The 11,831-nt window shown below is 39.5% G+C and overlaps 1 protein-coding gene across 1 annotated transcript; it reads left to right on the forward strand.

Annotated features, from left to right (window-relative positions):
• The first annotated feature begins 1,602 nt into the window (after positions 1–1,602).
• On the forward strand, positions 1,603–11,351 carry LOC104585890 (protein OBERON 4-like). Its single transcript, XM_010242914.3, has 2 exons — positions 1,603–5,043; positions 10,484–11,351. Exons 1-2 carry the CDS (start codon positions 1,971–1,973, stop codon positions 11,053–11,055), a joined length of 3,645 nt encoding a protein of 1,214 aa, XP_010241216.1. The 5' UTR covers positions 1,603–1,970; the 3' UTR covers positions 11,056–11,351.
• Positions 11,352–11,831: the final 480 nt, after the last annotated feature.

Here is an 11,831-nt window from a genome sequence, read left to right on the forward strand (position 1 = left end):
AAACCTAAACTCTAAACCCTTAAGCCCTAAAATTTAAATGTAGAATGCATTTGGTCAAACACTATCCTCTAGCTTAGTAGGAGATAATATTTGATGGTACTTGAAAAAAGGGATAACCAATTTACTGGTTGGGATGTCAACTATCGAACTAGAAGGGGTTTGATTTAACTTGTCCTTTAAGAAACTCCGACTAGTTCAAATGCCCTCGTCAGAAAATTGGTCATCCCAACAACCTCAAAATACTTGAATGTGTGCATTAATAAAATTTCTCTAGTGTATGTTTTCATTAATGGAAATATGTTTTCAATGCATGGTTGAAAAATGTTTGTAGGTAGTTGTGAGGACCAATTTTGTGAAGAGAAATTTGGATTCATCTAGAGTCCAACACAAGATCCAGCTGACCCCACCCTTAAGGTCAATGTATTTTCATAGAAAAGGTAAATTGCTGAAACCTATCCTAAAGTTTTGATAATTGCAATCATCATCCTAAAAGAGTCAAACTTTTTGACATGGTTGTGAGTAGATGGCCTTCGTTAGAATCTTCTAAAAAGAGACGCAAATGTCTAAAATACCCATTCAATTAGAGAAGGTGATAATAAATTAACAATTATCAAACTTCAGGGAAGTTTGAGTTACCATAAAAAACCTCAGGGAGGTTTCATCAATTTATCAAAAAAAAAAAAAAAACAAATAAAAAATACCTAACCTAATCCACTGACATCCCTACAGTTGCTAACCAACCAACTTGTATTCATGAGCAATTAAAGTAAGTTGTATCCATAAAAAATCAAATTGTATTATTTATGCGAAATTAATGTGGGTTTCTGACTTTTTCAATTGACTAAGATTTTTCAGGTATTATATAAAAATTGTCATAAATATAAACAATATAAATATTGCCATAAATTAATTAAATATTTTTAATAATGTTTTAAAACTAAATACACGTATAATAAGACATATAGGATGTAGGTATATACCATGGACTGGTCACTGGTGTTATACTTGTCGTACTAAACGTGGACCACATCCACTTCTGGCGTGCCCAGAGCTAGACAACTACGCATATGTATCGTGTTCTCGCGTCTTTATATACATTCTACACATACATTGTAGCTTCAAAAGCCTGGGCCCACAAAACAGGTCATGCACGTGGTGGGCCCATTAAAACAGAGGCCTTGATTTCCAGGACAAATAAAAGAAAGATAGCCCAGGACGCAAAGTGGTAAATGCGTCCGAGTCGTCGTCTCGTCTAGTCAGAAAAGTAAAGGCGTCTCCGATAATATCTAGGTGTCAAAAGTCTGTCAGCTTAGTCAAACCGCCCTTCCCCCCTCTCCTCCAGATGCTCCACCGATTTCTATACGACTATACCATGTCAACGGCCAGAATACCTCCGAGCGCAGTACGCACGCCCGAAGTTGGCTTGACTATGGGTATTAATGTATTATGCGTATCGCGCATGCTGTGTATCGTAGATCCATCTGTCAATTCCTCACTCTTTTGTCTCATTGTCTTTCTTACGTCACCCTCTATTAATCTACGTTGACCGAAATAGTCCTTTTTTCACCTACAAATAAAATCTTCCCTTATTTTGAACATTTTTTTCTTTTCTCTTCTTTTTTTGTTTTTTCCTCTTCTAGGTTATGCTTCATCTTCTCCTCCTCCTTCTTCTTGCATGGTTAATTCCTTCTACTTATCCTTCGTTCGTTGGAAGGTTTCCACGGTTAAGCATTCTCCGGCTGCGTCCTGCGTCAAATTCGCGGAAATTTCCAGAAGGAGACTGTATATGCGTGACTGGTAACTCTTGTTCGGTTTTAGTTTCTACTGCCACGTCGTTTATTGGTGTTTCGAATTTTATATCAATGGAAAGCTAGGGTTTTTGGAAATTAGGGTTTCGGGAAACTAGGATTTCGAATTTGAGATCTAGTTTCCCGTTTTGTTAATTTTGTTTTTTGTTCTGTATATTAAGTATGAAGAGGTTGAGATCTTATGGTGATAGTCTTGATTCGGTTGGGGAAAAGGGGGTTTGTAAAGATTGGGGAAGAAGGGATCAGGATCCAGACCGCTCGTCGTCGCATCGGAGGTTTTATTCAAAAGCTGAGAATGGCGGGCTAAAGGGGTTATCGTCTTCGTCTGGGTATGATCGATCGATAGATGATGATCGGGAGAGTTCCAGATCCTTGCGTAAACGACTGGACCATGATTCTGATGGTTTTGATCGTAGGAAAAGCTTTGATCGGTACCGTGATTGCAGCGACAGGGGTATTTCAATTTCTTCGCCTCGGAACTCGTATGGGGGAGAGCGGATGCATCGATCCGAGAGCTTCTCTGGCTCTAGGCGGGAATTTCCGAAAGGGTTTAGATCAGAGAGGGATCGGTCGCGGCGAGAGGGTAGTGTATCGTCGTGGCGGAGATTTGGTGGAAGCAAAGATGTCGATGAAGATACTAGGTTTACTTCCGATTCAGGCCGAGGGAGTCGAGTTGCTTCCGAGGACAGAGGAAATGTGAGATCTCCGCAGGGGGGCTCCAAAGATGCTATCAAGTCCCCTCCTTGGTCAAAGGACTCTAGTGGAGAGCAATCGAAGAGCGTTGAGATTAAGAAGAATGAAGAAGTGCAGGTAGAGAATGGTAATAGCAGTGAGATGGAGGAAGGGGAGCTCGAACCCGAAGCTGAACCTGAAGCAGTTCGTGAACCTGAACCCACGCATGAACCTGAACCTCCTCAACCTCCTCAACCTGAACCTCCAACTGAGGTGACTACTGAGAATCATATGGAACTAGAGACTGAGCAGCAGACCGAACAAGAGATGAACTTGGAGAAAGAAGCAAAACCAGTGCCAGAGGGGAAGATAGAGCTCGGGAAGGAACATACATGTGATGAAAAACAGGAAAATGAAGTATCAGAGACATTGACTTCTTCAATAAAGGAAAATGAAGAGCTGCCAGATTTACGGGATGGTCTGGTTGATAGATTGGTTGGAAGTAAGAAAGAAGCAGCAGCAGTGGATGAAGAAGTACAGGACAGGGGTCAAGAGAAGGAAGAAAGTTGCAGGGAGGACCAAGAACATTCACCCTCCTCTGACCATAAACCAGAAGAAGAAGGTAAAGGGGAAGAAACTGTTGATGCAAATGCTGAGAAGCCATTGCATTTGAGGGAAGAACAGAAAGAAAACAAGGGCATAGATCTAGAACCTGAGGCTGAGGACCTCAATCTACCCGATTCAGATAAGGAAGTTCTTGAAAAGAATGAAACCCCTAAGGTAACCCTGGCCTTTATAACAGAAAAGCAAACCCAAAATGACAAAGATAAAGGCAAAAATCTAGCTATTGCTCTTTCTCTCTCAAATCATGCTAATCCTGTGGAAGATGGTAGCTGGATGGAAAAGGATTTGCTAACCAGAAGAGAAGATGCTATGGAAGGACCTAGCTGTAGGGGATTTGAGTTATTTTTTGGCCCCTCTGCTACAAAATCAGAGAAGGTGAGTAACTCTGGTGTTGATAAGCATAAAAATGAAAAACTGAAAATGGAACCACTTGAACTATCTCTTGGCTTGCCAAATGTTTCATTACCACATGCATCTCAAGATCCAATGCCAGCCCCTAGCTCCCCTAGTCATGTAAGAAGTGTTCAGTCTTTGCGTACCACTACCACCTTTCGTACGGCCTCTGATGGGTTCACTGCATCAATTTCATTTTCAGGTTCCCAACCTTTTGTTCACAACCCCAGTTGTTCTCTTACACAGAATTCATTTGACAATTATGAACAATCAGTTGGCAGTCATCCTATATTCCAGGGGGTTGATCAGGTTTCTCATGGAACCTGGCAAGGACAGCCTTCAAATGAGCCTAAACGCAAGGAGGTTCCTTTGTATCAGAGAATATTAATGAACGGAAATGGGTCTTTGCATGCATCTCAATCATCACAAGGTATTTTACATTCTCAAGCCATGCAAGGGCAATATCTTAAAGTTGCTGAAGGAAGCTCTGGAGCGCCTATTAGCTTTGATGGACATCCAAGTCTTTCAAGACAGATATCAGGAGCACGACCAAGGCAACATGATAAAATCAGATCCCCTACAAATAGTGTTGGATCTCATGAAATTAGATCGGAATATGATAAAGATAAGAAGCAGATAATGAGAAAGAGAAGTGGTGGTAGTATGTTTCAGAGTAATAGTCAGATGGAGATGGAACAGCTTGTGGTAGGTGGAACTGGTTTTGCTGAAAAGATCATCACCATGATAGTTTCAGAACCAATACAAGTAATGGCTAGGAGAATTCATGAAATGACAGAACAGTCCATTGCGTGTCTAAAAGAGTGTGTTTATGAGATGATAGTAAATGAAGAGAAGCATGGGCAGCTACATACATTTCAGGAGACCCTGCAAAACAGGTCTGACCTTACGGTGGAGATACTTTTAAAGTCCCATCGGGCTCAGCTGGAGATCTTGTTGTTTCTCAAGACTGGTCTTCAGGATTTTCTTAGGCGAGCTAAAAATGTTCCTTCTTCTGACTTAGTTGAAATATTTCTAAACTTAAGGTGCAGGAATCTTGAGTGTAAGAGTATTATACCTGTGGATGAATGTGATTGCAAGGTTTGCATACAGAAGAATGGCTTCTGTAGTTCTTGCATGTGCCTCATTTGCTCAAAGTTTGACATGGCATCTAATACTTGTAGTTGGGTTGGGTGTGATGTATGCCTTCATTGGTGCCACACAGATTGTGGACTACAGGAATCTTATATTAGAAATGGCCCGAGTGTCACTGGGGCTCAAGGGGCAACAGAGATGCAGTTCCACTGTCTTGCCTGTGATCATCCTTCTGAGATGTTTGGCTTTGTAAAGGAAGTTTTCAAAACTTGTGCAAAGGATTGGAAAGCTGAAACTCTTTACAAGGAACTTGAATATGTGAAGAAGATTTTTTCTGCCAGCAAGGACATGAGAGGGAAACTACTTCATGATATTGCTGATCAGATGATGACTAGATTGGAAAATAAGTCCAATCTTCCTGAGGTCTATAGTCATATAATGGGATTCTTGACCGGTAAATTTGCAGTTTCTCCTTACAAAGAACATCCTTGATTTATTTTGCTTATTCATTCCGGAGCAATTGGCATTTCTTGCATACATAGCATAGTTGATAATTTTGTGTGCTTTATTTCTTTTAGTGTTTAGTGTTTAGTAGTTGATAATTTTGAATTATATGCTGTTAGTCATGTTTCATTTGCTCTACGATTCTCAGCTTTTATATCAAATATTTAATGAATTGAATTGCTGTTATTGGCTTATGTCCCCTGTTTTCTTTGCTTGGACTTTGTGATTCTCTGAAAGTTTTATGAGTGAACTGTTGATTATGAATCTTATGATTTTTGATGCTTGGTTTGCAGCATGCATGCTTTAGACACTTCGGGTTTTGGTACTTATGTGCTTGTCCTAATCTTTGAGTCTCTCCATGATTAGGTTGTAAGAGGGCCAGACCTGAGATGATATTTTGCTTGAGTTCAAATAGACATGAGCCCACCCTAACCTAGAACCTAGATTGATAAAAAAATTATTTTTTTATTGATAAAAAATTCTACCTTGTGTGGCAGTCCACTTGCACATTGCACCTTGTCCATTTTCCTTACTAATTGTTCTTGGCATGATTTGGTCTAAGGTAGTGTAGTTAAGGTAGTAAGTTATCAACAAGGTGTTTTATCCTAGCAATGGATTCTTTGCCTAGGTGATAGAAGATCCCAAAGAAAAAATATATACATGTACATGTGTATATTGATGACAAAAGATACATATGGTATGGGGCTTGGATAGGAGATTTTTTTTTTTGATAATTAAAGAGAACTTTTATTATTCATCATCATCATCATCATCATCATCCATGCCTTATCCCAACTATATGGGGTTGGCTACATGAATCCTGTTTCGCCAATCTATTCTATTTAAAGCCATATCCACTATTAAATTATTAGTGCTTAAAGCCTTAAATCATTTCTTACTACAACACATGCCCTTTTGGTTTACTCCTAGCTTGTGCTTGTCTAACCCCTTCCACTTGTAACAAATCACTTCTAGTAACTGGAGTTATTGATGGTCTTCTATGCACGTGACCATACCATCTTAGTCTATTCCTCTCATTTTATTACCTATTGGAGCTACTCCTAGGTTCCTACGGATGACTTCATTCCTAATCCTATCCTTTTAAGTTTTTCTGCTCATCCATCTTAGCACTCACATTTTTACCAAACTTGTTTTCTCGAGGTGTTGTTTCTTGACTGCTCAACACTCAACTCAATACAATGTAGCCTTGCAACTGTTTTGTAGAATTTTATCTCCCATATTATTTGCCATTTTTGTGTTGTTAATTTACTTCCCATGGAGCTTTTTGATGGGAGATAAAATAAGAGCACAAATATTGCAAAAAAGAAGAAAAAGAAAATGAAGGGATGAAACTTCTATTGAAATAAAAACAGCTCTAGTATCAGGTGGTTATTGTAGTGATGTAGAATAGCTTAGGAAGACAGTTACTTGGTACGAGAACTCCTGAGGTTATTGCCCAAGGTGTATAATAGAAATAGGAGAACTTTGGTTCAGGGAGTTGTAGGGGTTGGGGTTAAAAAGAGTAGTTGGGGGAGGATATAAGGGAGGGAGAAGAGATGTCAGAGGGGATTGAAGGAGAGGGAGATTCAGGAAAGGAAAACATTGATGAGGGGAGGGAGGATATTGAATGGTAATGGACAGATGGTGGTTGGAAAGTCACGGGTTATTTTTCTTGGGTGGGGAGAGGGTGGCAAGAAAGGCAATCAAACACTTTGAAAGGAATAAAAAGGAAGAATATAATAAAAGGAAAGCTATTGGGGAAGGGAGTGAGGTGTGGGAGGAAGGAGAAGGGAGGGAAGAAGGAATTGCTGATGAAGAGTGAAGGGAGCTATTTGAAAATAAAAATAGGGAGGGGTGTAGGAGGCTGAAGCTGAAAAAGAAACTGATATTTTCTTGGTTCCATTTGTCATGTTCAGCACTCCCAGATTTTGGTTCTTTAACTCTCCCATTGGTATTACCCTATCTTTCCCCTTGCGGTAATGTAGAGTTTAATTCCTCTCGACCACTCTAGATAATTGGGACCATCTAGAGGGATAACATCCATGGGGAAGGTCATGTCCACACTCCCACTTAGTCCACCATGGCTGGAAGACATACCCGAGGTAGCTGTGTTCTCAGAGGACATGGTGTACTGACCAAAGAATCACTTTCCAGCTGCAAACCAGAAGTCTCAATAACACAAGAAAAATTCTGGTATAGGATAGTACTGTATTAACTTACCAGAAAGCAGTCCACACATGACACACCTGACAAGATAAGACAACACTACTAGGGGGCCAGAAACACAAAGTCACAGTGCTAGGTTATCCACCAGATGCAAACACAGATAAAAAAAGCACGCAGAACAGGCCCTACGATCAATCACAATCATTCACTCAAAAAGCCACACAATTACCACAGTCACCAAATAAGACTTACCTCTGCTGTTACAGCCACCACTGTTCATACTTGACCAATTAATACCGCCCATCTGGGTACAAGAAGGATCACATGATCCATACAGGCGTTGAACACCACTAGAAAACTTCACAGCATTCAGTCACCACGAGCAAACAGCTCTATCTTGGCACACGACCAAAGAAAAAAAGGAAATGGAAGATAGAAACTCCTCCCAGATGGGTCTAATGTGATTTCTCCTGAGATCGATCTGGAAATCAGCAAGGAAAGGGGAAAAATAGTTTGATCTGTCTTCAGGCCCACAAAACCTGCTCTGATACCATGTTTTCTTGTTAGAATAAAGAAAAATCAGAAATAGAAGAATGAAGAGTAAGAGAGAAGAGACAACACTACTAGTTTGGGCAGATTACTCCTTCGATGACTTAAGGAGAAATTGGGCTGCAGTGGCTGCTACAGTTTCTACCAAGATCAAATCACAAGCTGAATGGATTCCCCCACCGGATGGTGTGGTAAAATTGAATTTTGATGGAAGCTGCCAAAGCAGTCCAGGGCCATCGGGAATTGGTGGAATTCTGAGAGACAAAGACAGCAATATGTTGTCTCTATTTTCAGGACCAGTGGGTGAAGGTGATTCAATAAGGGCAGAGCTACTAGCAGCGGTACAAGGTATACAGATGGCTAGTCAAAGTGGTGTGACAAATCTGCTAGTAGAAGGGGATTCCAAGGTGGTAGTAGGCTGGCTAATTAGGCCAGAAACAGCTTGTTGGGGCTACAGGGATCTGTTAAAGAAAGTTAAATGGATGACAAGGAATATGACTGTCAGGTTTCAGTGGGTTAGAAGATCAGCAAATGCAATGGCTGGTTCTCTGGCCAAGCAGGGGGTGTCAAGGGGAGATCTATTTTGGGCTACTATGTAATTGTATCTCAGGCGTGGGCAGTTTTGGTGTATATGGTTCAGTCCTAGGGGGGTAACATCTCATGCCTCCTCCTAGGCTGATTGTATTTTTGTAATTTGATTTAATAAAATTACTCTCATTTATAAAAAAAAAGAGTAAGAGAGAAGAGAGAGGAGAAGAGAAGACAAGAGAAACTGAGATTGGAGAGGCAAAAATCTTGGCTGGCGGTGCCAGCTTTCTATTATATAGTAGGGTGACACATAAAACAATAATAATATGTAAAAAGACCACAGTACCCCTGCGGCCCACAATACACCAAATATTAACAGTTTGATAACACTGATCTGTGGACCCAAACTTAATCTTTTAGGGGTCTGTTTCTTGTTTTGGATTTTTAAATATTAACTACTACTGTGTTTACTTTCTAGCTATTCTGGAGAGTGTAGGATTTATTGAATATATATATATATATATATATAAGAAGCCCAAAATATCAAAACTCAACTTTTTCTTAGTTAGATTGTTGTCTGTTGAGAGTTTCTCCTGGTTCTGAAAGGGAAGTTGCTACCGTTGATAAGGAAGGTGTTACGGAGGGGGTTCAACTTGAAGGTTTTTGTGAGTGGAACACTTTCCACTGACAAGAAGTGTAGAACAGGGTTTTTTCCTGATTTGTCTTTGTTAGAGTTGGAATATGATAGACATTCCTTCTTACAAGCCACAGGTGAGAGCCTAGTTGAGGAAGGAAGTTGTGTTGAAATTTTGGTAGGTATGCTTGGGAAGGATTTTGGGAGAAGGAAGGCTGAAGCAGATAAGACAAGTTTGGTAAAAGAGACTGGAGTCCTTAGTGGAATGTCTGAGATCTCGAGAAGACTAAGGTGTTCTAGTTCTGGCTAGTTGGTACATGCAACGAAAGTTTTTTCACAGCTGAAAGAGGGGCTTTTTAGAGCTGGTCTGTGCATTAAGTATAAGAGAATGTATAAAACAAAGAAGACTTCAGCTAAATCAAGTGTAAACAAGGAAAACATGGGAGCTCCACTATAAACAGGAGATCAAGTTGGTGCAGGCGAAGGTTGCTGAGTGTTCAGAAAGGTCAGATTTGGTTCCTGATGTTGATAGAATGAAACATGTTGGAGAAGATACAGAGGTGGGGGAGAGTGAGGAAGAGCAGGTGTTAGATCAAAAGAGGCCAGTTAAGAAAAAATTGGATCTGGATAAAGTGGTCGAGACAGAAGTGTAGGTTAGCAAAATTTTAGGACCCCAATTTTTGGGAGGAGGAAAATTTGCCAGAAAATTTTTTATTGGAGGTGGAAAAGGGTGAGCAAAGATAATTAGATTTCTTTTGGCAGTGAGGGGGGTGCTTTTCTTTAAGGCATGATTTAGTTGGGAAGGTAGGGGTTCTGAATCTTGAGGTATTGTCTATGGGATGGGAAAATGTTGTTAGGATGGTTTTGTGCTTCTATCTCTTGTTTTGATTGGAAAGGCTTCCTTGTGAAGGTTTCTTTCTTGTTTTTTTGGGAGTTGGAGGGTTGGAAGGTTGAGTAGTTTTTTGCGTCTTTCTTCAGGGTGATTGCTCATCACCTGCATTTGTATCCTGCTTGCTCTTTTCTTGATAATAAATTTTATTTTTTATTTATCTTCAAAAAAAAGTCCCAGCCATATCCTGCAGCAAATGTTTCAAATGGTACTAAATTGAGTAATGGACAGTTTGTTAGTTTAGCATAAATAAGATGGATGGAGCATGTCAGAATGTTTAGTCCTTTTGTAGTAATATAATATATTAACATTAATTTTTATGTGCAATTATAGCATAGTGGTTTCAATGTTACATGTATGTATGTATAAATTATATTGTTAGTATTAGCAGTATAGCACATGGGTGTATACAAGTTTAAAACAAGAACACACTTGAGATCTTAAATCCCCAAAGTTTAGGTTGAAATGAAGCATATATATGATTAGCAACATGCAAATATACAACATTTGTGCATGCCAGGATGTTAGCAGTTAGGGACTGGTTAATGTTTTATACTCTGCATTCCTTATTTACCTAGATCTGCAACTTGAACCATGATGATGTTATTACCTCTTTTATTGCAGGAGATTCCAAGTATGGCAATACTTCCATGTTGACTTTGAATGAATTACCCCATAAGAACCTAGGAGAAGGAAGCAACGGGGTTGTTGGGCTGAGCCAAGAAAATATGTGGCTGACACCTGTTTCAACAGATAATGCTGCTATTCACATTGAAAAAACGGGTAGCGTTACTCCCAACTTGGATTGGGATCAGGGGGGTATGCGGAGAGAAGGTTCTGAGATGCAGAAAAGCAGTGAAAATAAACCAGTTATGGATGAATTAGATAGCATTGTTAGAATCAAACAGGCAGAAGCTAAAATGTTCCAAGCACGTGCTGATGACGCAAGAAGAGAGGCTGAAGGCCTAAAACGTATTGCAATTGCTAAGAATGATAAGATTGAACAAGAGTACACTAGCCGAATTGCAAAGTTACGCTTGGTTGAGGCTGAGGAAAGGCGCTGGCAAAAACTCGAAGAACTTCAGACTTTAGAGAAGGCACAACGTGAATACTTAAATATGAAGATGAGAATGGAATCTGATATTAAAGATCTATTGTTAAAAATGGAAGCCACAAAGCGGAATCTCAGTACATGATGTGGCTGACAGGGCAGATGTATGTATTCTCATGGAGATTCATAAATCTCAGGTAACTTTACACTTGTTAGGTAGAGACTTTATAAGCCAGGTTGTATTTTCAGCCTTCCTTCTCCTTTATCTTTTATGTGCTCTATGGTTTATAGGTGTACAATTAGTATTAGGTTAGTTTTTTTGTTCTCCTTGTTGTAGCTAACTGGAGCTTGTACAGAGAATGCTCCATCTTTTATGTGAAATTGGTTTCCATTTTTGGAAGCAATTTGAAAAGGAAATATAGATTCCCATCAATTCAATCATTTTCTTTTGTTTTGTGCAAAATATACAAGATCTTATTTGGCACTATGCCATTTATTCTTTTTATATGTAGAGAACACTGATATGAACCCCACTGTGTTCGTATGGCAGCATATTTCTGTTAGTTATTTCAGTGTTAGTTGATAGTTATTTCAGCTTTATTATTAGTTTATTTTCCATGTAAGCAATAAGGGCAATTCAGTCCTTTTACAATTAGTCAACATATATAAATATCAAGTGTGGGTCGGCTGATGTCAAGACCAACCCTCTCTCTTTTCAGAATTCTCTTCGTCTGTTTCTTCTCTTCTCTCCTCTCTTCTTCTTCTGTTCTTCTGTTCTTCTTCTTCTCTTCTGCAATTTCTTCATTCTTTTTCTTTTGAATTCAAGACTGATTGTAGTCTTGATCGACTACTTGGTATCAGAGCCGACGTAGGAGCTCTCTTATGTTAGTCTAATTAGATTGACTACATGAGAATCTCCTA

The sequence above is a fragment of the Nelumbo nucifera genome, chromosome 2 (assembly GCF_055504915.1).
Source record: "Nelumbo nucifera cultivar China Antique chromosome 2, China Antique-T2T, whole genome shotgun sequence".
Lineage (NCBI taxonomy): Eukaryota > Viridiplantae > Streptophyta > Magnoliopsida > Proteales > Nelumbonaceae > Nelumbo > Nelumbo nucifera.

Coding starts and splice junctions, on each gene's coding strand:
- LOC104585890 (XM_010242914.3), top strand. CDS start 1,971: ATGAAGAGGTTGAGATCTTATGGTGATAGTCTTGATTCGGTTGGGGAA. Junction 5,044..10,483: donor TATAATGGGATTCTTGACCG/GTAAATTTGCAG, acceptor CTTTTATTGCAG/GAGATTCCAAGTATGGCAAT.